General features: G+C 50.2%; 9 protein-coding genes and 2 non-coding genes across 11 annotated transcripts; 6 read left to right on the plus strand and 5 right to left on the minus strand.

Moving 5' to 3' along the window:
• Positions 1-376: 376 nt before the first annotated feature.
• BP01DRAFT_342891 (uncharacterized protein) lies at positions 377-2,803 on the minus strand. Its single transcript, XM_025573497.1, has 2 exons — positions 2,381-2,803; positions 377-2,304 (listed from the first exon to the last, which is right to left on the minus strand). The coding sequence occupies exons 1-2, from the start codon at positions 2,778-2,780 to the stop codon at positions 599-601; spliced, it is 2,106 nt and encodes a 701-aa protein (XP_025430470.1). The 5' UTR covers positions 2,781-2,803; the 3' UTR covers positions 377-598.
• Positions 2,804-3,136: 333 nt separating this feature from the next.
• On the minus strand, positions 3,137-4,699 carry BP01DRAFT_357793 (uncharacterized protein). Its single transcript, XM_025575282.1, has 4 exons — positions 4,195-4,699; positions 4,100-4,128; positions 3,884-4,021; positions 3,137-3,813 (listed from the first exon to the last, which is right to left on the minus strand). The coding sequence occupies exons 1-4, from the start codon at positions 4,367-4,369 to the stop codon at positions 3,433-3,435; spliced, it is 723 nt and encodes a 240-aa protein (XP_025430471.1). The 5' UTR covers positions 4,370-4,699; the 3' UTR covers positions 3,137-3,432.
• A 350-nt stretch (positions 4,700-5,049) lies between these two features.
• Positions 5,050-5,122, plus strand: BP01DRAFT_t193. Its single transcript has one exon. It is a non-coding gene; the product is annotated as a tRNA-Thr (tRNA).
• A 1,004-nt stretch (positions 5,123-6,126) lies between these two features.
• BP01DRAFT_392714 (uncharacterized protein) lies at positions 6,127-8,940 on the plus strand (the record flags this gene model as incomplete). Its single annotated transcript, XM_025578167.1, has 4 exons — positions 6,127-6,391; positions 6,444-6,582; positions 7,900-7,921; positions 7,971-8,940. The coding sequence occupies 4 exons, from the start codon at positions 6,127-6,129 to the stop codon at positions 8,574-8,576; spliced, it is 1,032 nt and encodes a 343-aa protein (XP_025430472.1). The 3' UTR covers positions 8,577-8,940.
• A 2,022-nt stretch (positions 8,941-10,962) lies between these two features.
• BP01DRAFT_392716 (nucleoporin Nup120/160) lies at positions 10,963-15,307 on the plus strand. The gene is made up of 3 exons (XM_025578168.1): positions 10,963-11,706; positions 11,774-13,909; positions 13,967-15,307. The coding sequence occupies exons 1-3, from the start codon at positions 11,067-11,069 to the stop codon at positions 15,175-15,177; spliced, it is 3,987 nt and encodes a 1,328-aa protein (XP_025430473.1). The 5' UTR covers positions 10,963-11,066; the 3' UTR covers positions 15,178-15,307.
• Positions 15,308-15,670: 363 nt separating this feature from the next.
• Positions 15,671-17,302, plus strand: BP01DRAFT_424246 (uncharacterized protein; the record flags this gene model as incomplete). The annotated part of the gene is made up of 5 exons (XM_025579680.1): positions 15,671-15,701; positions 15,889-15,923; positions 16,024-16,176; positions 16,666-16,767; positions 16,913-17,302. 5 exons carry the CDS (start codon positions 15,671-15,673, stop codon positions 17,048-17,050), a joined length of 459 nt encoding a protein of 152 aa, XP_025430474.1. The 3' UTR covers positions 17,051-17,302.
• BP01DRAFT_t194 lies at positions 17,260-17,353 on the minus strand. The gene has a single exon. It is a non-coding gene; the product is annotated as a tRNA-Pro (tRNA).
• Positions 17,354-17,587: 234 nt separating this feature from the next.
• On the minus strand, positions 17,588-18,559 carry BP01DRAFT_84107 (uncharacterized protein). The gene is made up of 3 exons (XM_025580160.1): positions 18,522-18,559; positions 17,760-18,409; positions 17,588-17,701 (listed from the first exon to the last, which is right to left on the minus strand). Exon 2 carries the CDS (start codon positions 18,347-18,349, stop codon positions 17,891-17,893), a length of 459 nt encoding a protein of 152 aa, XP_025430475.1. The 5' UTR covers positions 18,350-18,409; positions 18,522-18,559; the 3' UTR covers positions 17,588-17,701; positions 17,760-17,890.
• BP01DRAFT_383672 (uncharacterized protein) lies at positions 18,518-19,024 on the minus strand (the record flags this gene model as incomplete). Its single annotated transcript, XM_025577436.1, has 2 exons — positions 18,518-18,655; positions 18,779-19,024. 2 exons carry the CDS (start codon positions 19,022-19,024, stop codon positions 18,518-18,520), a joined length of 384 nt encoding a protein of 127 aa, XP_025430476.1.
• An 841-nt stretch (positions 19,025-19,865) lies between these two features.
• Positions 19,866-20,279, plus strand: BP01DRAFT_84089 (uncharacterized protein). The gene has a single exon (XM_025580159.1). The coding sequence runs from the start codon at positions 19,997-19,999 to the stop codon at positions 20,243-20,245; it is 249 nt and encodes an 82-aa protein (XP_025430477.1). The 5' UTR covers positions 19,866-19,996; the 3' UTR covers positions 20,246-20,279.
• A 987-nt stretch (positions 20,280-21,266) lies between these two features.
• On the plus strand, positions 21,267-22,090 carry BP01DRAFT_366621 (uncharacterized protein; the record flags this gene model as incomplete). Its single annotated transcript, XM_025576414.1, has 3 exons — positions 21,267-21,455; positions 21,673-21,813; positions 21,905-22,090. The coding sequence occupies 3 exons, from the start codon at positions 21,267-21,269 to the stop codon at positions 22,088-22,090; spliced, it is 516 nt and encodes a 171-aa protein (XP_025430478.1).
• Between the last annotated feature and the right edge of the window lie 3,163 nt (positions 22,091-25,253).

A 25,253-nucleotide genomic window follows, 5' to 3' on the forward strand; every position in this document is an offset into this window, starting at 1 on the left:
CATGTTCGAGACTACCGAACGTGACAGTCAACAACTACTAGTAAACTTACCCCTGAAAAAAAAAAAAAGCTGAGACAGCCTTCAGTGCAGCAATCCTCCGCCATAATGAAAGCAGCTGCCACTTCCACATATTGTGATCTCACCTAGTTCACTATGCAGATGCTTGTCGCAGGCAGTCAGTTCTTTATCCGCGGTGGAAGAAGTAAATTTTGTGGTGGTACTTCTACCAATCTTTTCCCTTCGGGCTCCGCTCAGGGGTTCTCCAGTCTCATTGTACAGCTCCGGTTCAGGAGAATTATCTGCTCTGCGGAAGCCTTACCTCATATATTACAAGCTACTAACGATTGATGTTGTCTCGGGACGGGCCAGTCGAATTCAAAAGAATATCATCGAATACTTTTCTCTGCCTCATTGCTCCTGGTTAATTTATCACAAAATCCTGTACAGACGAATAGATATCTCACGGTATGATAAATAAGAAAATAATAGGAAAAATTAAAACTGAACACCAAAGGACAATGCTTTTGCAGTCAACCGGCCGATAGTACACACATGTCATGCATCCTTAAATGATAGTAGAACTGGCTTCTCTGCCAATCTACCGAATCTTCTCCAAAAGGATCTTCGCACCACTGCTGGCCGGGCTGCCCTTCTTGCCATCCTTGCTGGTCTCGGAAGAGGCCTTCTCCAAGGCCTTCTTGTTCTTCTTCAACGTCTTCAGCAGCTCCGCCTTCTTCGTGAAGTCGTCCGACTCGGCAAGAGCCACCACAACGAAGGTATTTGACCCGGTGGCCCAGGACATGATGTCGCCCTGGATCTGCTCATACAGCAAATCGTGGAAGTTCAAGGGAGGCTGAACCTTCTCAACCTTCTTCTCCGCGCTGTTGAAACGTCCACCCTGGACGAGCGACTTCAACAAACGGCCCACGAACGGGGCCTCCTTGGTGTCCGCACGCGACTTGGCCGCCTCGGCCACAGCTGCAAGAGCGGCGCTCTTGTCTCCCTCAGCATCGAAAAGGACCTCGGAGATAAACTGGCAACCAAAGCTTGTCTCGAACAGGGAATCTGCACGAGCGGCGATGAACTCGAGAACAGTGGGGGATGCGGCCTTGACCAGCTCCTGTCGGCGGACCTCGGGCTCTTTCTTCGACGTTTCCGAGCGGATCTCGCGGACCTCCTTCAACAACCCGTGGTCCTGTTCCGGCAAAAGCCACTTGGCGCGGTCGCCAGCAAAGGGATACAAGATGGGAATACGGGCCGTGAGGTCAGTGACTTGCCAGAGCAGCTCTTCGTTCCGGGCCTCGGCGTCCATTCCTTGGTTCAGAAGCTCGGGGAAAACCAATTTCGAGGTAAGCTTGGTATCGTCGATAACCTCGTAGGCCGTCAGGAGGACCATGTGTCCATTAAGATCACCAGCCATCATCTTGATCGTGTCACGGTAGAATCGGGTCAGAAGTTTACGGTCCTTGGCGTTCGAGTAAGCCAGAGCCCGGGACATCACCCGCGCACCAGACTTGGTGAATGCCAAGTTCTTGACAAGATCTCCCTCCTCATCGCCCTTGAGCAGTTCCACGAACTCATTGGCCTCCGTGCTGCCGACCTTCACGTTGAGGTAGTATTGGAGCATAGCATCGTGTAGAATCGTGAACCCGGAAGTCTTCTTCTGGATGAGCTGGTTGATGAGTTCGAACAGGAAGTGCATGATAGGTCCTCTCTTCTCGGGGCTTTCCTTCAAAATCTCAGAAAGCTCGGCGGTTCCGTTCTCCTGCTTGAAGATGACGAACTCGGGTCCGTACCACTCGCGGAGAAGGTTGGCCCTCTGTTGCTTCGTCGCGACCGTACGGTAGATATCATCGAGGATCCAGGATCCCTCGGGGTGTCGGATCAGACGTTTGACGTGTCCGTAGAATTCGGGGATGATCAGGTCGCGAATCTCGTTATCACCGTGAACAATTAACTTGCCGACCAAGAACTTGGCGTACCGGCTCTGCGCGAGCTCGCAGTAGCTACCCTTGAGCTCGGTCGCGATCTGTTTCCGTTGCTCGATGTTGGCATATTTCAGGGCTGTCTGGATGACACGAACCGAGTCGTGCTTGAAGACAAAGTCCTTGACACGGCCGGTGATGATCTCAAAGAGCTCCTTGATGAGCTTCTTCCGCTGCTCCAGCGGGACGTGGGATTTCCGACGCAACTGCTCCCAGAGCTTCTTCGATCTCGCGATGATGTCGGCGTTGGGCTTGGCGGCTTTGCGTTCTTGCTGCATCGCCTTCTGCTTGATATGCGATTCGCGGGATGTAGACTTATCTAGAAAGGGATTTGGTCAGTTCATAAGAGCTCCCAGTTCTGCAGACAACACATGCATAAAACAATCCACACATACTCGGATCCGCCGCCTTCGAGGGCTTAGATTCTTTCTCCTCTTCCTCCTCGTCATCCTCCTCCTCAACACCACCCATATCAACGTCCTCATCCCCATCAGACTCAAGCTCGTCCAACTCATCAATCTCCGAATCCTCAACATCATCCAAGTCGAACTCATCCTCGTCGTCGTCTTCGGATTCTTCCTTCTGCACCTTCTTGCCCTTTTTGCTGCTCAGCTCCTTCTTATCCTTCTTTCCGCTCTTGTCGCTCCCTTTCTTGAAGTCGGACTTCTTAGCGGACTTCACGGGTGCCGACTTCGAGCCACTCTTCTTCGTCGGCGCGGACACGGCGGTCTTCGTTTTCGTCCGCTTGCCATCGCGATCGTCGCCGGTATCGACGCGGCGCTTTACCCCGACCATAATGTGTGTAAATGTGCGGTGTTGTCTTCGGAAAATGAAAAAAAATGGAGCGGTTGAGAAGGGGCAAAGATATCAGAAAATAAGTGATCTGGGCCGCCCGCGGAGTCTAGGTTTTCCTGCTTGGATTATCGCCGCGGCCGCTCGTACTTTTTTTTTTTCTTCCTACCATTTTTTTTGCCCGTTCAATGGCGGTCGGCGGCGTTTGTCTGGTTTGCAAGGGGACCCCGGTCGGTTTGATAAGGGCGGGTGGACATTAGCGGGATAAGGACAGCCGCCCGGCCCTCTCCCCTCATCTGTCTTCTCATGGGCTTGATATAGAGGGTTGGCCAGAGTCTAGTACTATTGAAGCAGCTAGGCATAGAAGACAGAGTAATTCGAAGATATATACATGAATAATTATCTAGTGGAATAAAGAGTAATATGCCAGAATAGTGTAGAGTTGGACAGTATGGTAAACACGCAATGCCTTCGTTACGCCGATAGAGACTCTCCGTTGCGCTGGACAAGCGGGGTCGACAAAACTGCTAAAGTCATTCTCGGGCTCATTAATGAAACGATACTGTGTGGATGCACTACGCGGTGGCTAGCAGGTTCCAAGTTTTTGCAGCGCGTTCGAGTGATGGCTTTATCGATCATGAAATTCGGAGATTTATTATGCATCATTGATCTCCGATCCGGCACTCGCCGGTGGAGACTTGAAGGGGCCTAATTCCGACGCCCCGTTGCTTTGTCCTCGTTTGCGTCCAGGAATATGGAAACCCAAGGTCGAAGACTTGCTGTTGCTGGAGTTATGTGAATCGCTTGATGTGAAGTCGCCGAAGCGAGAGAAAATACTCTTCCTCTTAGGTTTGGTCTCGTTCTCGTCGTCAAGTCCCACATCCTCAAATTGCTCCTCTTCCATGGATTCGGGCTGCCTGCAGAGACCTGTGTGTAGTGTGGAGGGCGGCGATGTCATTCGAGAGACGCGTGAGTCAAGTGATGTCCGCGAGGGCAGTGCATCAGTGTAGCACACGGGGGAGCGGGCGGAGATATCCTAACATCCAGCAGGTTAGTGCCTAGGTCTGCAAGTGCAGCGAGTACCACTCGGCGATGCGAAGACTCACAAAGGAGCGACGATAGGAGTCAAAGGACTCCCGCGATATCGAGAAGGGTTCGTTCTCATTGACCAGGTCGCGGTGGTGTGAGGACTTGGGTGAGCCGGGGTATTTGGGCCAGAAGCTCTGTTTCTCGGGCGGAGATGGCTTGAGGAGGACAACCAGTTTAGCAAATATGAAACGCTCAATGCGCTACGTCAATAATGCGAGTGCGGGTTATGGTACCGGAAGATAAGCGCCATTGGCATCGACAACTGTTTGCGAATCATCACGTTAGCGGGGTAAACTCCCGACCGTTCACGCCGTCCGGAATCGCATACCACTCAATTTGTATTCCGGCGGTTCCTTCTCAAAACTCTGCCTGAAAACCAGAGGTGTCGAGCGTTGGCCATCGATTGATAGTCGGCTAGTAGTGCTAGTATTATCGTGGGTGGTGATATCGACGCTACTAGGTGCAGCAGACTTGCGAGACAGGAAATTACGGAATGGGGCCATGGTGAGAGAGTGTAATTTGAAGTGACGGGAATGCGTGCCGCAAAGCCAGTTGCTTGGGCGCAATCCAGAAGAGAATTGAGAAAGATATAAGGCCTGGAGGACTGTAGAAGCGGCAATGGTCGGATCCTCTTGAGTTAAGAGATAGTTGAATGGATGGAATAACGCACGAAACGCTCAACCCTCACATGATCGGCGGCCTCGGGCGTCGGTTTCGGTTTATGAAAGGGTGGTACATCCCACCCTCCAGGCGAATGGATCAACCGAGTGAGAAATTCTAAATCATGCATCTGTGGTTGGAATCCCCTCTCCAATCTCCCCTGGGAAAGGTTACATGGACCGTGGCTACTACTTTTGCCACCGCGCCATGTGCCTGACTTCGAACATGATCATTAGTGGAAAACTTGGTCGTGCGTATACCTATTGTATCATCATCGTTTAACTTGGAGTTAGCCATGCCCATAGCGTCATTAGTCGGACTACCACAGCACTTGATATGTATCGGTCTTAGTGCATGGTTTCCCCCGGTATGTGGGACGATTATGCTGTTTATGCGGCTTATGCTAGGGGTGTTTCACAGTGCATTATTTTGGCTTTTGCAATTGAGTTTGTCTGGTCGACTCTCAGATTAACTTTTGGCTTTGATGATGTATCAAATTATCTCTTACACTTATCACAATCCAGCTCGCATGGCTTAGATGGTAAAGCGCAGCACTAGTAATGCTGAGATCCTCGGTTCGAGTCCGAGTGTGAGCAATTTCTTTTTTGATATTTTTTTTGGCGTGCTTCCCAGAAACCCCAGGTTTGGCGAGCGAATGTGAAGATAATTGGGCCTGAGGCATGAAAAGTAGTCCAGATGCTACCTCCTCGCTATAACCTGTAGAGAAGGATGCATCGATCAATACAAATACTCCCTAAGAACTATCATGCACTCTACATCAAGAACTTGCGATCATACATTCAAATGATAAGCGTAACTCGTGCTAGACCTCCCATGGCAGTGTGTTAGCAAGAAAGCGAACACCTAAGCTCGGTGTCATTCATGCTCTCTGCGCTCTCTGGTTGTGCTGCATGAAAAATGCCTTCAAGGGTTACTCACTCGATGTGAATGGCCCAGTGCTTGTGCAATATCTGCATATAATATAACTTGAATGAGCTATGGGCTCAATGTGTCGACCTAGAGCAACTTCTCTGTACGCTCTTACTGAGAAACCTCCAATAATAAATGCTCGATATACTTCGGAAGTTAGTCCTTATACTACGTATCTGGATCTTTTGGGTCTATGTTCCAGAGGGTAACTGCCATACCCAGACGTTGTGGCTGCTATGTGTCCAGTACCAGTGCCTATCAAGCTATGCAACAAGACGCTGCTTCCTCAACTAGATCAAGCCTGCCTTTCCATCGCCATTGCTGTGCGTTCCTTCCTACCATCGTAGAGGCTTATAATACCATCGATCTCCCTCGAAAGCGAGCTTCAACTCATTCTTTTCGACTTCTCCTACATATATCTACTCATCCACGCATTCACACGTCCACTCGTTTATCATCACACAACTAATCATTTAGTCTTCTACACGTCTCCTACTCCGTTGTACCTATACCTGCACAGCCAACCACTGCTTATCAAGGTATTATTCAGTCTTCCTGAGTCCAATCTTGTCCTCCTGCAATATGCTGGACAGCCCCAAGGTGTGATTGTGGGCAAAAACTGAGCTGATGTGGTGTTCTATGTAGTTAGTCCTTTCGGTCGACGAGCATTATGCCCAGCCTTTCCACTTCGATTGTTTCCGCAGTTGCCATCCTCGTGACCATTGGAGGAGCTGCTGCCAGCGTCGTTCCTCATGCTCAAGCACAGAACCTCACAGTGACCCGCGCTGCTGTGCACAGTGGGAGTGAAAGCTATCGTACCCAGCCTATCATTGCTGGAGGGGATGTAGAGGGTCTTATGGACGTCGCTGCCGATGAGCTGGACTCAACCGCAGAGGGCGATGCTGCCGCCGATACTTGCTACAACAGATCTCATTGTGAGGTGGGATACACATGCCTCAACAGCCGTTGCACCCTGAGCTGCATCAGTGACAGTGACTGCTCCCGTCTGCACACATGCGTCAATGGGACATGCATGGATCCTCGTGGAGGGGCATGCCTTGCAAACAGAAACCGATGCACTCACGACTATCAGTGCTGCTCTGGCCGATGCGATCGCTTTGCCTCTGTATTCGGTAGCAAGAAGTGCAGAAGCTCCATCAAGATCTTTCCCTGAGCTGGACGGCGCAGGGATGAGGCGGGTGTCTTGTTGTCATTCGTTGGAATGGTTTTCCTGGTGGTGTTCGGTCCTCGATCCTGTTATTTCGTTTATTAATAAGTGCCGGTGATTGCGAATTGGTGGTACTGTCTTTCTGTCAGAGTAATGCTGAGCTTGTCTCGTTGTCAAGAAGTAATATCATTTCTACTGTGAACTCGAATTGATTCTGAACTATAGAGTTTGAAGTAAACCGACATAGGGTGCTTGTTAGAGTCAGAGTCTACATATTTCAAGTAACAAATTGTACCTGCTATCTGTTACGGATAGTCTAGTGGAAGGTCAGCCGTTAAGTCAATAACCTTGCTTAGGTAATTGCCAGCGGGACTGGTGCCTGGTACGAATCCGGGGGTCGTCGTTGTACTCGTGCGAGTAGTCCACGATTGCTACACGGCGCTAAGCGATGGAAGTGACCCTTGAGGGAAGCAATTCTGCAGAGACATTTCCACCCTAGGATGGCGTCACCAGATTACACCGTCTCGTTACAGGGAAGTTGGCAGTTTGGCTGGACAACTACTTTTTGTTCCTCTTGGCCACACTTATGTGGTGCACTGCAGATTGTCCTTCGCAGTCCGAATTATCTCGGAATTTTCGTATTCTGGTCTCTGCTCAGGACTTCTTGCTCAGGTGGAGGCGTAGCTTGATGTGTTTCTACCCGGGGGGAAAGTCGTACTAGCTATATATTCGCCAAAAACATCATTTACATCAAGTTCTTTCGGACGACAACCGTACATAATATAGTGAACAGCAATGCCCCGGCCGATCTCTCCGTCATCCAACTGCCATGTTCTAACCCAGCAATCGAGACAAATATGGTCCTCTCAGTATAGACCATGCCTATGCGCAGTTGCCTTCCATTTCAAGATCTTGTACTCACACGGAGCGCTCGTGCTTTCCTTCCTTCGACAAATTCAACAGTGATTTCCTATTCCACAACCTCTGCCCTTCTCTCCCCACAGCCATGCTTGAGAGAATCTTACTATACAGTTTAGGAGTTCAAAGGTGAGGACGCTCAGGGTTGGCTTCAGCCCATGGCCGGCATCAGTATACTATCACGTTTGCATCAAAGGTTGACACCCACACAATACGCCCTCAACGTGACTACAAAGATAGACTGTGATAGTCCAAGATGAGGTTTTGGGCCGGATGGGCATTATGGGAGAAGCTGAGTTTTGTGAGTCCAAGGGAATCCAGTAGAGTGACCCAGCACCTGTGTAGCTAACGCGCTAGGAAGGTACTCGCAGGTCTGCTGGTAAGGCACTCTGGCACGCTCCATGGACCATCGATACTTACAAGACAAGGCTATCGTATTGATTTACTCATTCTGTGTCCTCGCGTACAATCGCAGGTTGACACAGAAGTACGCCGCTGCCGAGGAACGTGCGAGGGCCGAGCAGGCCACCGAGATGCAGCGGATATTAACCGAGCCAACCGAGATTCCGTTCGGGGCCAGGGCGCTGGAAAAGGGCATCCAAGTCGAAGGCATCTGGACTCCAAAGGAGTATTCACCGAGGCAGTCTGTCATCATGCCGGGCGATACACCAGAAACCCCTAGTCCCACGCAGAGTCAGCCATCACTAGTACCCGCAAGTAATGTTCAGAGACCGAGAAGATCACATCAACCGGTGCCAGGCTCTAACCTGCTCAACCCACGCCTTTCCATGAAGATACCAGACATCGAGCTCGGGGCGGAGGCTATGCGTGTGTTCTCCGCGAACAGCGCACCCCAGCCGACCACCCGTACGAACAGCGACATTCCCACTGAACCTGGAAAAAAGAGACGGTCTAGGGGCTGGTTCCACCCCCGGAATTCCTGGGCCAGGAAGCCGTTTGATAGCTACGAGCGCATGTCGAAACATGAAGGCAAGTCACGGGAAATTGATATACTTGTCAGGGCAAATGCTTAGTGTTGACTAGGACATTCGGGACACCATCGAACGTCATCGGAGAGCTTCAGACGCAGGATCAGCAAGCTGATCGACGAGAGCATCCAGACAGGCTCGACCGAGACGTACCAGTTGAGGCCTATTAATCAGGGATCAATCAGCCAGGAGACCACGGATAGCACCAAAAGGTAGGGACTGGCCAAGATGGTGTATGTCAATGACAAATGATTAGAGCATGGTCTACAGAATGATTTGCATGCAAACACATGCCAGCCAGGTTAGGTGTCAGCGTTGGCGACCACTGCAATCATTGTATTATAGCATTTTATCGGAGCTTCGCAACTATTAAATCAACGACTCTCAAGACCCAGACAGACATAAATAGATCAAGATGTAGACTCTACCATGGTATTCCAGCATTGATCAGCTCAATTTCGCAAGTGCATTGAAAGTAGCCGGTGTTGTACCGGACCCTCAGGCAGCAACGCTTGATAGGCATCGATAACACCACGTGATCTCGCGACTGCCTCAACGCGTCCGATTCCCATCTTGTCGAAGGATGAGCAATAAGGCCAATTCGCCACCTTCGCATCTAAACTCGCTAGCACCCAGGCGACTGCAAATCCCCTAGAGAGATAATCCTGCACATCTTCTGCCACTCTCTTCTCGTCTATATCCTGCCGACCTAGTCAATTCTTGTCCAGAGAGAGGCAACTGAATCAAAACACGCGCTTCGCGTTAAGCTCATTTGATTCGCGCAGTCTCCTGGTGAAAAAAACCCAAGTCGAACAAGTCGAATAAACTCTGATTTTATCCAACTGAAGCCTACGAGAAAATGACGGCGGATACGGAGACACAAAATGACTACGAGGAAGGTCTTCCTGGACCCGGAGCCCCGACTCCTCTCTCAGCTCTAGAGGTAAGCATTAGCATCGCGACTTTCTCTGGGGCACCAACGCAAACCTTCAAACTGCAGGAGTCACGCTGACGAGCCTCATCAATAGGGTGTTGCGGGTCTTACTGGTCGAGATATCAAACTGTTTGTCGATGCTGGATATCACACCGTGGAATCAATCGCATATACGTGAGTTCAACTGATTCCGAGTTTCGCAAATGAGAAAATGTGTAGCATTTCCAGAACCCAGAATGCTAACAGCAGGGCCGCTATGCTTATACAGACCGAAACGCTTGTTGGAACAGATCAAGGGAATTTCCGAGCAAAAGGCTACCAAGGTTCTTGTCGAAGGTGACGATGCCAGAATCTCTATAAGCATCTGCATCATGACTGACTAGTATATGTCTCTACAGCGGCGAAACTTGTACCCATGGGGTTTACCACGGCCACGGAAATGCATGCGCGCCGGAGCGAGCTTATATCGATTACGACGGGGTCTAAACAATTAGATACTCTCCTTGGAGGTGGCATTGAGACAGGATCCATCACAGAAATCTTCGGCGAGTTCAGAACAGGAAAGAGTCAGATCTGTCATACCCTTGCGGTGACCTGCCAGCTGCCTTTTGACATGGGTGGTGGTGAGGGAAAGTGTCTGTACATCGACACCGAAGGTACTTTTCGCCCAGTGCGTCTGTTGGCGGTTGCGCAACGGTACGGCCTAGTCGGTGAAGAGGTTCTGGACAATGTGGCGTACGCTCGAGCATATAACTCAGATCATCAGCTTCAGCTGCTCAACCAGGCCTCGCAAATGATGTGCGAGACCCGCTTCTCGTTGCTAGTCGTCGACTCGGCTACTTCCTTGTACCGCACAGATTTTAACGGCCGTGGGGAACTGTCAACGCGTCAGACACATCTGGCAAAGTTCATGCGGACTCTGCAGCGTCTTGCGGATGAGTTTGGTATTGCCGTTGTCATCACAAACCAGGTTGTTGCCCAGGTCGATGGTGGTCCCAACATGTTCAATCCGGACCCGAAGAAGCCCATAGGTGGAAATATCATTGCTCATGCTAGTACGACGAGACTGAGCTTGAAGAAGGGCAGAGGCGAGACACGAGTATGCAAAATCTATGATAGTCCGTGTCTACCAGAGAGTGACTGCCTCTTCGCTATCAATGAGGATGGAATTGGAGACCCAAGTCCCAAGGACTTGGAGCACGAGTGATGGGTTGTGGGCTGCACATTTTAATCGAAGCTATGAAGTCATGAATATAATATGTATCAACTTTACTGTATGCTGTGTTGCTGAGGAGCATATTGGGTAATTGTTTTTGTAAGCATTGAAGTTCTAGTTAGTTATCAACTTATACCCCTTCGCTGTAACGATTCAAGTCAACAACCACCAAAGGCGGTGAAGGAAGTCGATGAGCGCGCGTTGTTCAAGGCCGCGCCAAGACCTGCTTTTTGGAGGCGCCGCAAAGAGCTGCGGCTTCTGCCCTTCAACTCCGCTGTGCTGCGATACTCTGTCTCCACCTACTCTACCCATTCGGCCATGGAGACTTGAGTTGACCTCTTTTCAATATTGCGGAGAGTGGTCATAACTCAATTTCCATCTCATCATGGCGAAAATCTACAAGGACACCCGGGTTGACCTCCGACCGCACTCCCCAAGCACGGTCGTGAACATTCAGATTCCAACAGAAGCGAGTCCCCCAAGCCGAGCTCGATTTGCGATTTCCACCTTCAGCAGTCAAGAACAACCGGTAGCGAAAGATGAGGAAGACTTCACCAAGCGGTACTTGGCGACGCAGGGATCTATCTATTTTCGCAAACGCAGCGTCTATCCCCGGGCTTTCCTCTGGCGAGTTGTCGATGACAACAAGCTTCTGGAAATCCACTGTGTCGATCTAACCAAGGGTGGGGTCGAGCACCACGAATACAATGTGACACTGCGCTTCGAATTCGAGGACCACATCGTGCCGTCCGGTGTGGACTTCGCAGACGTGGAGGAACACGAAGCGTTGAGCGTTTTCGTGATCACGACCGATAAGCACTTGCACACTTTGACTCTGCGGCCTGAATTTTTCCGGAGGACAGATGCGATTGATGAGCAAATCACTGAATGGTGCAAGGCTTATGTTCCTGCGCCGTTGACATTTACAAACCCCCACCGCCTACACGCCAGTAGCCCTCTGGAATTGTTCATCTCTCTTGACAACGGTGCCCTGTTGCGATTGACAAGGAAGTCTAGTGATGATGGTAAGCTCCCTCCAGGCATGTTTACAGAGGTCTTGGATCTGGGTACTAAAATCTCCCCGCTATCAAGGTTCGCATTGGACGCCACTCACTTTCGACGAGAGAACATGGAGCGCATCGATCCGCGGCTTGGTCAAATGGCACGCGCAGCCTTCCATCAAATACAAGGGACGCACCCTCGATACGAATGTCGCAAACGCCATTGCAACGACATCCGATCAGACCTATGTCTTTGCGGTTTGTCTCAACCATACCCTGAAGATCTGGAACCTCGCCACCAACAAGATAGCTGCGACGAGGGATCTGTTGGACCGTGAAATACAGCAGCCAGAGGAACTAGCATACTCGTTGAACCCAGCTGAGTCCTCGTTTATCCGGGTATTCAATATGGAGCGTGCGTTGGACGGAGGCTACCGCTATTATGTCGTCACCTACTCTCCGTTTGAAGATGGGCGCTTCAAGTTCTGGGCTGTAAAGGGCGGCCTTACATCTCCGTTGGTGATTGAAGACATGTACCCCGGCGTGGCGTTGAAGCCGGTCGACCCAGATTCAACTGGAAGTATGTTCTGGAGCATCGCAGACTTCCAGATCAAGCCTGCAGAGGAGGGTAAGCGCATGGAACTATGGGTTCTGTGGAGGAACAGCAGTCTGTATCAGCTGTATACGCTACACTTCAACTTCGAGTCCTTGCCCAAGGATTGGTCCTCAAACTGGGTATCAACCGTCATGGACACTCGCTGGCAGGAGCCCCCGCCCGTCATCGCTACCTCGGATGTCGTTGACCCGACTGAGAAGTGGCTAGATTACTTATTGAAGCCCAATAGATATTCGCCAGAGGTTCTTGAAACCGCCTTGTCGATCTACCAGGAGGCTCTCAAGCCCATGGCGCCGGCTGGATTTCCGAAGAGAACACACAGCATTGAAGAACGGCTTTGCTCTACTATCGGTGCGCATGTGTCCCTTCGCAAGCATGTCGACGATGAGATGGACTATACTCGTTACCGCATGGACACGGATTCGAAGTGGCGCCAGTTTTGGCAGATTGCAGTCGATGTCAACAAAAGGCGGTTCGAACCGATCTCCCTTGCGTACGATGTCTATTACGAAACTCCTTGGATGCTTTTCTCGGATGGCTGCGCAATCATTCGTGAATGTAGCTCCGCGGAGCTGATACTGCACAACTCCGGCGCTCAGCTTCGCTCAGATGGGCCAGTCATTGTGGATCGTTGGAGGCACCGAAAACTGGAGACAGAGATTGGTAGTCTATATGAGCAAGCGTCCCATCTAATCACGGTTGCATCTGGTTTCCGCAAGGCCTTCTCCGCAGAGCTGGAAGCTGCTTGCCAGGAGGCCCTTGGGGCGGAAATCTTTACTGAGCCCTCGACTTCTGTGCAAGACAGGATGGACACCTTCCGTGAACGGTGTGATTTCGGAGAGCAGGTATCTAATAAGATGTATGATGCCTTGGTCTCTGTGATGAGTGAACATCTCAATATCTCTAAAATGCCCAACGACGTATTCTATACCATCATTGATACCATTCCGCTGGACTTCCCGGGCAAAAACTCCGATCTCTTCCACACCCATTTCGGAGTGAAGGTAATCGTGAACGGGGTCCAGGAAACCATCATCTTGACGCGCAAGACTCTAGCTGACCTTCTGTTCCTTGTTCTATTTGTGGACGGGGAGGTCGAGCAAGAGGCTGGCTCAGATTTCGACGCGGCGGACCTTTTCGTGACTCTTACTACTCTGCTGAGGGAATATGAAATGATGTCCTGGTTGAGCTCGCATTCACGCAAGTGCGCCGACCGCCCAATTCACACCCCGGTTGGCTCGTCTCCTGTGGCCCAGAAGGACACTATCCGTAAGGACAAGGGAGAGCGAACGGCCACCATACTCGAGGATCTATTTGCTAGTGATATCAAACCACGCCAAACGATCGGGCTGCCTCAAAGCTATACGGTAACCCTGGGAATTCGCGACATCTTGTCGTGGGTGACTCGTCAAGGAGAGGTTGCCTATCCCAATGCCTTGGTCTACATACAGTGCGATCTCATCGCTAAGAACAATATTGACCTCGCTTGGGATTTCCTGCGCTTCCAAGCGAGTACGTCCTGGGCGACCTACGTGAAGGGTCGGTTGTATGTGGCCATGTCTGAATACGACACTGCGGCTCTGTACTTCCGCAAAGCTGCCTACCTACTGTGTAAGTTCAAATCTCTTCTGAAAGATTCGAGAATCGGTCAAGTCTGACATGTCATAGCTTGTGGAAAACCCCTGGGTAACCTGCACGAGATGTCATCGACGTTGCTGGACATTGTCGCGGTGGATTGCTTTCACAACGGCCTTCCCAAGTACTTTCAACACATCGTGACGATCTTCGAGCATGTACGCTCGTTCTCGCATGTTGCCGACTTTGCAAGTCTCGCGCTGCAGGCGCTTGCAAGTGAGCATGGCAGCCAGCAACATGATGTGGACTACTCCAGCTTGCGTTCGGATCTCCTGTCGCGCTTGTTCAACGCTTCGTTGCAGAATTGTCAGTTCGACCAGGCATACTCTGCTCTTTCCCGATATAAGGATCGAACTCTGCAGAAGGTCGCTTTGGGCTCTCTGCTTACCAGCATCCTGACCGTCTCGGGGCCCGGCACTGCGGGTCTCCAGCAGATTCTCCACTTCCCGACGTCGCTCATCCCCAACATCGCGTCCTACGTGGACGAAACCTTGTCTTCACTTGCTCAAAAGCAGACCTCCTTCACCTCCTACCTCGAAACCGACAACAAATGGAGCGACAGCACTCCGGATTACCAGCGCATCCTACAAGCCTATCGTATTGAAAGGGGCGATTACCGTGGCGCCGCTGAGATCGCTTACCGGAATGTTCAGCGCCTCCGGCACGCCCGCGACGTTTCCACCCATCTCATTCTCACTCGGGCAGAAAAAGCCGATGAACTCCACCCAATCGAAGAAGACGATCCGGAAAGCAAGGAAATCCGGCACGAGCTTCTATCGCTCATCAACCTTCTCGCTTGCGTCGACAAGAGCGAATCCTACATCCTCGTGAACAAGGAAGACCCCCAACAGCCACTACCGTCATCCCTCCAGGCCCGACGCCGCAGTGTCCCGCCTCACTCGCAGCCCGAGCCTGAGGGCAACCATGCAATGGATGAGGCCATGGCCGTTTCTCCCTCGCCCAACCCCGCCTCCATAGGCGGATCCCCCTCCGGGCGCCGTCTCAGCGCTAGCACGACGGCCATCCGGCCCTCTGACCGCCGCGACAGCAAGGCCTCCATTAGCAGTGCCGTCTTGAGCATCCCGCAGAAGCGGGTAATAGTGACGCTGGAGCACCTCCGCCGTGAATACCAGGCCGAACTGGACCGGGTCAGTCGAATTGAACGCGGTGACTGGGAGTTCGGGCTACTTGGTCCGGTTGACGATGACAATGGCGACGAGGACACAACCATGGTCCTCGCTTAGATTTGCCGTTGTCGACGGGCATGTAATCTCACGTGTTTTGAGGGTCGGTTCCAGGCGGGGGTGTGTATCTTGTGTGTACAACTAGTATTGCAGTCTGTTCGACGCTAGACTAAGAATGACTTGAATTGTGTCCCTGTGTTTGGGGGGTTTTGGCCGGAGGTAGTGTAGCGCGGTAATGGGCGGAAGTCCTCTGACCCAATGCTCTCTAGTCAATGTAAACATGACGTCGCTGGTGAAGGGTAGCCCAGGGTGGGGTAAAACAGATCTTCAGTCGCAATCTGGTTGCAGCGCAGTCGTCCATCCATCTGCACCAAGGAATAACTACGATGAACCATTAATCTATCTGAAATTTTCAGGTCTGTTTATTTATTCATCTCGATGATGGTGAATCCAGCCAGACCCTTCCGCAAACCCGCCACTCACCGCCCCTGAACCCTGTCTGTACCTGTACCTACAGCCCTGTAGAATTATCCCAAGAATAGAAACAGAAATAATGATCATCATCAATTTCCTTCGAGGGTCTGGTAAGTCATTGACATCATAGAACATACGCACCCTGGGAGCGATACCACAAAACCAGAAAATGCAACCATGAACTGTAGATCACCCCGGTCAAGTGACTTGATTACTTGGTAAAGTTGGAAGAAAAGTATAGAGATTCCGTACTACAGTCTCGACTCATCCTTTACTGTGTGTATACTGCCAACATAGGCTTAACCACACACCTACAAATGAGTACGAATCCTGTAAGTGACTTCAAGTGACTGTGCACCTCGCGCCAATCCCGCTCCCCGGCTTCCTCCCCCCCGCCCACTTTCCCAGTTAGTGGCACTGGGCGGTTCCTAGTTTTTCTTGCTGGGGCCGGCGGCCCCTCGCTTAACCGGTACCTACAGTAAAGTTCTTCACAGCGCCGATCACTTATGCTGGTTGGAGGCTGCTACATATGCGCTGGAACTTGCGTCATGTAGCAATGATGTTATGTATTGTGTACTCTGTATGGTGGGTTGGGGGTCTGCTTTGGTTGACGTGTAACTGTATGTACTGACTGGTTGGAGTAACATTGTGCTCAGTAGATAAGTGCCTACTAGTAGGTCATGAACACTTTTGTAGTTAACTAGGTGACCAAGTGGTGCTAGCTAGGTATGGTTGAACAATGCCGATCGATGGGTATCGATTTAGGTCAGTCAGTCAGTCAGTACCTTTTCTTGCTGGGTGGGTGGCGATGGTTTTGTGCAGTGATTCGTCCGTTTTGTTTATTTCGCATCTGTCGGTCGACTACTGGGGATTCGTGGTGTATGACTTGTTTGGGATTGAGTACGGAGTGAAGTATACTTGGGAATCTTGAAGCGAGAGGTTGCCTACACAGTAGTGATACAACTAATCCCGGTGGTTCTTGATCATAGGGCGGTGGTACTGTACCTGTCTGTACCTTGGTCTGCTAGGTAGGTACCTTAGTTAGTTTGCTTCCCTGCTTACTGCTTCAATTAGGGAGGAACTGCTCTTCCCTCCCTCCGACCCGTCCTGTGCTTAGGGGCTGGCTGGCTGGCTGGCTGGCTGGCTGGCTGGAGTTGGCAGCTCGACGACTACTCTGTAAGTTAGTCTGCAAAGTAAACTAAATACGGTATCCTTTCACCCTGGTGTGAGTCATTGTGGCTACCGGTAACTACCTTAGTTGGCTGATGTAGGCAGCTAAATCACTAGATACCACATCCTAACTTATACTAATCATCTGCAGCATCGATTCCACCCAAATACCCTGTCAAACCTACCGGTACCTTCCTACCTCTCCATTGTTACTATAAATCACCGCGCCAAGATCGAAACTATCACCAACGCTAAGTCCTTCATCTCCTCACTGATTGACGGCTGGTAGGGCTGGAAGGGAGGCAGATCCCGGTCGTTGAGACATAGGAGGAGGGTTGTAGGCACTAACAAGCTGGGGGATTGTTTCTTGAGCTGACTTCCGGAGTAGGTAGTTAGGGATGCCGGCTAAACGGGCAAAAAAAACAAAAGAAAAAAAAAAGGAAAAGGGATCCGTCGCGTTGTGCTGCACAACCCAAAAAAGGTCCCAAAAAGGTAATCGGCCCGAGCCGCGGATCGAACGCGGGACCTCTCGCAGATATGCTTGGGGTTTGAAAATCCCTAAGCGAGAATCATACCACTAGACCACCCGGGCGAATGTTGAATCTTGTTCAATTAATATATCATATGAGTAGAAAGTATCATGAATGATGAGTGGGGAGGGTCGAGAGGGGGGTTGTCTGCTTGGTTCTGCTTAGAGAATCTTGCGAGAGCTGAAGGCATAGTTGGAGCTCGGAGGATTTGAGCGGCAGGGGCTGGTGGTGGAGAAGATGCTTGATGGGCAAATTGAGGGTGATTCGGTTGTCGCGCCGGCTGTATATAAAGTGCTCAGATGCAGACCAGACCCAAGACAGCGTGACAGAGTAGTCCGGTAGTCGGCAATGTGCACATGGAAACAGTATCACGGTGGAAAATACACGCATTGGATATCTAAACAACCAATCTAAGCCCAGGAGTAAGATCCAAAGAAATAACACACCGCAAGAAATAGGACCACACACCAAGAAGATTCTGTAATTCAGCACTACTTCATCAGACCATTCCGTCTTGTGTCCCTGTATCCATGATCAAAGCACCAGCACCCGTCTCCAGCCAGTCTTTTCTTCGTTGGCCCCATTGCCTCATAGCACGGTCAACACATAATTCTCAAGGCTATGAACCGAACATACTTATACCCAGCAGGAACATGACTGAACTCAATGAGCCCCTGCGACGGCCACCCTGGCGGGATCTCAATTCTCTCAGAGGGTTGGTGTTCTGATGGTACATTCTGTGTGAACCACCTCACGCGTTGGATCGAACTGATGTGTGTTTCGAGATTGGACCACAACGTGAGAAACGACAAACGAAAGACGAAGCTTGACATGGCGACAGTGAAAACCACTGCGAGAAACAATCCGATAGCGCGACCTAAATACAAGTATACAGACACATCTCCACCCTTGTCATGTGTCTCTTTTTTCAGCTTCATCGACCTTGTCAACTGTCCTAACGTCATCCTCCGGCACAGGCAGTGAACTGCCTTTGTAGCTCCAGCCCGGAAGACTCCGATGAGGATGGCGAAGCTTCCTTGGGACATTGTAATAATCATTCGAGAGTAGTGCAACTGGCTGAATTCTCGGGTTCACATGGCTCTTCTTTCCAGAATCTCCTGGATCCTCTGTAATGAGCCAACTGACGTAACATAGTTCACCAAAGCCATCACAAGTAATTGAAGAGGATCTGAGCAAAGCATTTAGTGTGACCGATGTTGGCAGACTTACCCAGAGCCATATTCCAGACCAAGAGCTTGCGAAAACGTTTGAGAAATTCTCAACTCATCGAGACGCAGCTTGTAACCCAAGCATTTTGAATACCTTTCATCGATGCGAGCATCGAAGACGTCGAGGACATCTGCCTTTCAATTGCTTGCAGCCATGAAGCTTGCTTTGACATGACAGAAGACGTCCCTATCATCGAACCGACAAGTGAAACTAAGATCACGATGACTGGTCATTGAACAATTCTGTCGATGTGGTACATTGAAAGACTCATCAACCGCAACTGCAACTGGCACCACACACGCAACGCCCAGTTGCCTTCGAGAGGTAGATGGCCAGCGCAATTTCCAGAGTGTTACCCAGATGTCGTGCATAGTCTGCCAGGCTTGCACAATTTGCTCAATATCGGCGCTCATCAGGGTCACCGAGGCAGCAGGATCTGCGTCTCTGGTGCTCAAAGAGCATGCCCTTTTGTAGATCATAGAATCGACAGCGCCTCGAACCATTGTGATAGAGCGATAGGTCAAATGCTGGTACTGGCCCACGGTAACCTAGTAAGAGCGCAGCCGTTAGACACAAAGCAGAAGAAAGCTATTGCATGCGATACTATTGAACTTACTGCTAGCCCGGTGTAGACCCAAGATATAAGCTCCAATTAGCCCATAACTGATGTTCTTGCTAGCATGATCTGAAGCTTGCTTGGTGAAAGATAAAGATCTCTCAAGCAGCAAAGGCTGGCAGATATTGAGAGCTGCTAGCATGGGTTCCGGTGGAATCACCGCACACACGTGCCAATTGAACGTCCGGAAGCATGCAGACAACAAGCCACTGGAACCAGTAGCTTGACCTACGAGGAGTTAATCGCATCTCTCGTGAGTGTGAATGAATGTTCCCGAGCCACAGACCTTTCTTCCATCCGGCTTCGAGGGCACGGTGTAGTCGCCTCGATTACAGTTGTTTTTCGAGGACAAAGAAGTCATCCACAGAATTGTAGGAGAGATACCCAAGCACCAAGATACCAGCGATAGTGACAGTGTTGACCGCGACTGAGGCTTGGGGTTCGTCTCGCCGAAGGGAGCGCTCAGAGGATAGTGAGGGCGAGTTGCGTGACACTCAAGACAGTCCAGAGTGTCTGGTGAGGGAAAACAAACGCCAATCAGCATCACGGGATCACGGGTAGTAACTAATATCAGTTGTGAAGAGTCACCATCCACCATTTTTGGCCCAGATTAGCGAGGAGCCTGCCACCACCTTGCGCCGTCTTCGGCCGTCACGCCATCATTGCACGCATGCTAGAACAAGAACTACTTCCCAAGGGCAAAATCCCCGAGACCAATTCCTGAGAAGTCGGGCTGCTCCGACAAAAGGAAGGAAGAAACTGCAACGACTCGTCCACTCGTTGGCACATTGAATGTACCGCCATGGCCACTACTTTCTTGATTCCATATACCACCGCCGAGAGTGCTTGAAACGGACATATGCCATGCAGGAGTCCTCTTCTACACGCCATGCCAATATCTGCGGCGACTTCGGCTTCAAGTGACTACTACAGCTGTTTCCGAGACATCGTATTGTCAAACTCTAGGCAAAGGCAAACATTGTCTTCTTTCTTTCTTGCGGTCGACGTGACATTTTCCCATCCCAGGCTAGTCATGTTGTTGGTAGTCAGAGCACATAATTACATAGTATGTATTGCTCATAAGCGGGGGCAAAAGCTAGCGAATTGACCTCGCATGAGAAGGTGGTTTCGGGCCCCCTTCCTCGTGTTCTTGACCTTCGCAAGGCGTCAAGTGCGATCAGGTGCAATAAACACCGCAACGCCATGAAAGGAAGATTGCCACTGCGCCTGAAGCTGAAAGATTACCCCCGGAACATGCATGAGAAAGGCTAGCGAGACAAAATCGATTCGGGATGTTCCACCGGTTCTCACCAAGAGGTGTTTTTTTCTTTTTTTTGCTTTTACCTTCTGTATATTCTGCTACCCTGTCATAGGCATTAGAGGCCATGAATTTCACCTCCTCCCTCCCCTGCAACGTCAAGATGACCTGAACCTTGCCAACACGAGTTCCTGCAAAACATTTAGCTTGCGGTAGCCAAGGCGGCGAGGGGAGACGATGCAGGCAAAAGCAACGGTAAAAAAGATTTAGCGAAAGAAAATAATACATCTGTTGAAAAAGAAAGACTTTGATTACTGGAACCGCGACTAAGAAATCAATTTGCAGTGGGGGAAAACAAGGATCTAACATATTACACTAATACAAATAAATGGTAACAACAGAAGAACCCTGTCAACAGCCAAGTCCATCAAATAGCGCGAACTGAACCGAGCAGGAACTGATCTGTATGCCTCCCACCTTGGCCCACAGGCCCAGGGCCACCGACGTTTTCCCTGCGCGAGGCTGTTGTGGGTATACTGTGTCTAAACAGATTCTAGACTCTAGACTATTATACTACTGGCGCCCACCATGCTGCATGTAGTTATGCACCGCTTGAGTAATTTCGCCATCAGGACTTGTTACTCACAAGTCTCTTGCCAGATGCCGGTCAACCACGAGCAGGACTAAATTGTGACTACTAAGAATGTCCTGAATGGAGGTCTCGAGGCACTCTGCCCCCAGTCTTCTTCCGTGATGGTATAGCTTGGACGGTTGTTGAACCGCCGTGGAGAGTGGTAGTTGTTCAGTGTGAGTGACTGAGGGTAGGTACGTAGTGTTCTCTTGCCATGATCCAAATCCCGAGTGACACAAAATGCCGCTCCACTGCGGTTGGTTTACTGTCAATGCCTCATCCGGATTCCATGCGGAGAGATTGGAGCAATCAACTTTGCTGTGGGTTCACTGCATGGCATGGATCCACAGAGGGCTGGAGAAAGTCAACGAGGAGCTGACGGTCAAATGTCGTCGTTCCCAGAAAGAGGATTCCAAATCGTCCTGGGCCGTCAGTCACTGAGGCGGGCTAAGCTTGGAACCTGACGACGGGTTGGGGATCTGCTCTTTACGTCAGATCCGACGGGATTCCCGACCAAGCCAACTCGGAGTTCCAGACACGCTGCCAAACTTGTTCAACGACTGTATACGGAGTAGTTTAGTACGGAATCCCAAGTGGATCCCAGTTCGCGCCGTGGTAGTAATCTGACAGTAGCTACATATTTTAGTTACTTGTCAGCTACGGGCTGCCGCGAAGATACGATTCGATGGCAAATTGTGCCCTCTCAAGTACCGATACAACAAGAATAACTGGCGGGGCGATTTTATCTCGATCGCTCCTACAGTCGCCCACCGCTACGACCGAACCAGTACGTACTTGGTGGATGCTCCGTTGTGGAGGAGGTGAACGGACAAAAAAAAACATTGAACAACAGACTTCAAAAAAAAAAAAAAAAACAGGGTAACACGGAAGGGGAAGGTACCACAGCTTGGCCAGCTTACTCCGTACAGGCTTTGAGTCCATCCAAGATTGCCCAGAATTACCGACTGAGAGGCCATAGTCTGTGGACGGTGGGAACCCTCCTTCGCTGGAAGCTCAGTTGTTCCGTCGGGAGTAAAGGAGGATACACAAGGATTATAAGTTAACTACCTGCCAAGCGAGCTGAAGATCAATTGATCGCCCATCCATCGACTTTTCCCTTGCCGCATCCAGGTTCTAACAAAGCGAATGTTTGAGGAAACTTAGTGGCTGCGCGCAATTTGTTGTGCAGGAATTAGACTACAGAATAAATTGATTGTGGTCGCCAATGCTCGGCTACAATTTGCGTGGGTTGCGGGTGGTGGAGATCAGATTGGCAGACAACCACCAACGCAGAATCCGGTAATTGGCAGAAGCTGAGCTTGGTTCCTGCCTATACCTACCGTAGGGAGTAAAAGTGTGTGGCGGAAGACTTCCGACTGCCGTTACCCGCCCCCCTTCCCTTTTCTTCTAACAAATGGGTGACTAACCTGGCCATTAGTGCTCTTCATAAACTACATTACGTCTACAACAGTACTCCCGTACTCCGTCCCCTAGCCTGTACTTTTTTCAATAGCAACACCTATTATTCCATCTGCCCGAAGTTCCTATCCTCTCTCCCAACAAAAAAACGATCTACCAGGTGACTGTCTGCTCGACGGGGCCTGACAGCTGCGGCGTCGACTAGCCGTTCAAATCAGATACACGCCTGGATTAGCATGCTTTAGTCGACAGGTATTATGCGCTACCTGGACCACTCTGTACTGTGTACCCTGACGACATTAAGCTGTTCCACTAACACACGAGACAACTGCCACCTATTGTAGTCTGTCGCTTCTTTTTACTCTTTTCTCTACTCTGGGTGTTTCTCCCTCGATGGCATCATGGGAGGCTTGGGGGTTAGATCTCCGATGACGATGGTGCTAAGATCGATCATTTGCCTGATTCAGGTTGGTTTTTATCCTCCCGTCCGGAATTTAGCCTGCCGGAATGGATCTGAGGCTTTGTGTCAACCATGGTACGTATGAAAGGCACACTCAGGTGGGTAGGGATCGACAGCGTTCTCCCCGAGCCGCCCGTGCCTGAATTAATCATCAGTGCTTTTTCTTCTGTTTTTCCGACCGACCGCCTGCTCTCGTCAGGTTGGCTTGAAGATCACTGTCCTGAATAGTCAGTTAACAAACCTATTCATAGAAGCTCTTGCTCTCTTTGTAGTTTCAACAAGTCGGCGACTGCGGTGCACACTTGAATTTATATAAAGCTCAACTCATGTCATATGCCGTCGTGTATGCACACTAGTACCCTGCTAGTTACCACTTGCCTAAGCGCATGCACCTATGTAGCGTTGTGGCAAAGGTTAAGGGAGCCACAGCCTGACAGTATGCTCAGTACGGAGTTCTTCCCCTGCAGTCCTTGCATAATGAGTGAAAGTCTACTTACTGTAGTTGATTTATGTCCGCTCTAGCCCGGTGACCTGTGAAGAATAAGAGGCTCAGGAGAGTTTTGGGGATCTTGCCCTAGAGGACGGGGTTCGGAGGGCATATCCGCGGGACCCAATAGGAATCCTCACGGAAGGGGCAGGAGCCCACCAAGTCAATCCCCGCCCGCTCGGGATTCTTTGACGAGCAATACCAATTACAGGCCGGGCGACAACCATCGGACTAAGACATACTACCAAAAGCGTGCATACGATCCGACGTAGAAATAGTCCTACAGTTCTTGGAATTTTTACTTCTCCCTCTCCCCCTTAGAGGTGCGTCCAAGCTACATAAGCGAAGTAACTCCGTGATATGCCCGCTATAGGGCGCGTTAGGAGAGCACGCCCAGGCAGCGCCTAGTCAACGACAGCCTCGGAACGTGACCGGCTAGATCGGTGCACTCAGAGCGCCGCAAGACAGGCAGGCTACAGTATGGTAAGGCAGCTGCAAGTCCCGTGTGATTGACAAATTCGTGGCTCCTTAAGCTCATATCACGTCTGCCACAGCGTAAACTATCCATTGTTGGCTCTCTGGCCTCTAATATGACTTAACTAATCTCTAACTCCCGCTTGCCTGTACTTCAAGGGGCTTGGGGTAAGGTGTCTGTGCTGGCTTTATGCTCCAACTTCCAATAATATGGTTGAGAAAGTTTAAAACTGACTTTATAGCTCGGCTATGTGTTGTTGTTCCCATGGGAGTCAAACTTCTCTTATGCTACAATTCAGGTCCTCCGTCGTCTGCGTAATCATGTGTCACTTTTGCTGATCTACTTTTATCGATTCTATAAATATTGATGAAAATTTCTTTCCGATTTCTTTCCCCTTCGGGCCTGAGACTCAACCGTAGTAGTACCTATTCCAGAGTAGGTAGGAAGGTCTTGCAACTACTGCTGGAATGGTCGTAGTGAGCTGGTACTTAGTGTGTCAGTTGGCTTAGGGCGATTGACGAGACACTAAATTACTAGGTGCTACCACTACCGTAGGTAGATACCTAGTTAGACCGACTGGCTTAGTCAGTTGGCAGGCACTGATCGTTACCTTGGTACTTCGAATGAGCAAGGGTAGGCCAACTCCGCTGTTAATAACTCTATTTTCTCATTCCCGCGCGAAGGTGTTCATTCCAAAGAGCTTCTTTTCTCTTCTGGCGTAAAGTCTATATTATCCGTGGGATGCGGAGGTTGAAGCTTACGAACTTCTATGACGTGATGCAAGAGATTGTGAGACCATGTGTGGTAGGGAAATTCTCCGGCGGACCACGTATGCTGCTGCTGCTGCCCCTCTACCAACTTTTGCATCGTATTCCTCCTCTTGCAACTCATGTGGAGCGAGCACGGGTATTGAAGCTGGAGGACCCATAGGAGTCGGGACTGACCATGGCCTGCCAGGGAAGTTGATTTCCTTTGCCGCTAGCGGAGTGGATCGGACGGACTCAATTAGGGCAAGCCTTGCACGGGTGCGCCAATAACGCCCAAGCCATTGTGCTCCTCGATCAGGAACAGGACTTTTGCGCCCAGATGGAGAGGAGCGCGCCTGGACTTGGGAAGGAGGAGGGATCGATTTGATTTTTATTTTACTTTAATCTTTATTGTTGTGTTTGTCATTGCCGATTTAGTATGACTTCTATTTCTCTTCTTTTTTTTTTTTTTTTTTTTTTTTTTTTTTTTTTTTTTTTTTTTTTTTTTTTTTTTTTTTTTTTTTTTTTTTTTTTTTTTTTTTTTTTTGTTGCCAGTCCGGGTCCCCGTTCACTTCCACCTTTGGTTGCATGCTTATTTACTGAATACCGGTACTATATCGGTCGACAACAGCTCAATCAC

The sequence above is a fragment of the Aspergillus saccharolyticus genome (genome assembly GCF_003184585.1).
Source record: "Aspergillus saccharolyticus JOP 1030-1 unplaced genomic scaffold BP01scaffold_20, whole genome shotgun sequence".
NCBI lineage: Eukaryota > Fungi > Ascomycota > Eurotiomycetes > Eurotiales > Aspergillaceae > Aspergillus > Aspergillus saccharolyticus.

Bases quoted from the DNA above. Each gene is read 5' to 3' on its own strand.
- BP01DRAFT_342891 (XM_025573497.1), bottom strand. From the start codon at position 2,780: ATGGTCGGGGTAAAGCGCCGCGTCGATACCGGCGACGATCGCGATGGC. The intron at 2,305-2,380 runs GTATGTGTGGAT...ATCCCTTTCTAG, and splicing joins CTCGAAGGCGGCGGATCCGA to ATAAGTCTACATCCCGCGAA.
- BP01DRAFT_357793 (XM_025575282.1), bottom strand. From the start codon at position 4,369: ATGGCCCCATTCCGTAATTTCCTGTCTCGCAAGTCTGCTGCACCTAGT. The intron at 4,022-4,099 runs GTACCATAACCC...GTCCTCCTCAAG, and splicing joins CCAATGGCGCTTATCTTCCG to CCATCTCCGCCCGAGAAACA. The intron at 3,814-3,883 runs GTGAGTCTTCGC...GCTGGATGTTAG, and splicing joins ACTCCTATCGTCGCTCCTTT to GATATCTCCGCCCGCTCCCC.
- BP01DRAFT_392716 (XM_025578168.1), top strand. From the start codon at position 11,067: ATGGCGAAAATCTACAAGGACACCCGGGTTGACCTCCGACCGCACTCC. The intron at 11,707-11,773 runs GTAAGCTCCCTC...CCCGCTATCAAG, and splicing joins AAGGAAGTCTAGTGATGATG to GTTCGCATTGGACGCCACTC. The intron at 13,910-13,966 runs GTAAGTTCAAAT...GACATGTCATAG, and splicing joins CAAAGCTGCCTACCTACTGT to CTTGTGGAAAACCCCTGGGT.
- BP01DRAFT_84107 (XM_025580160.1), bottom strand. From the start codon at position 18,349: ATGATTATTACAATGTCCCAAGGAAGCTTCGCCATCCTCATCGGAGTC.
- BP01DRAFT_84089 (XM_025580159.1), top strand. From the start codon at position 19,997: ATGCCATGCAGGAGTCCTCTTCTACACGCCATGCCAATATCTGCGGCG.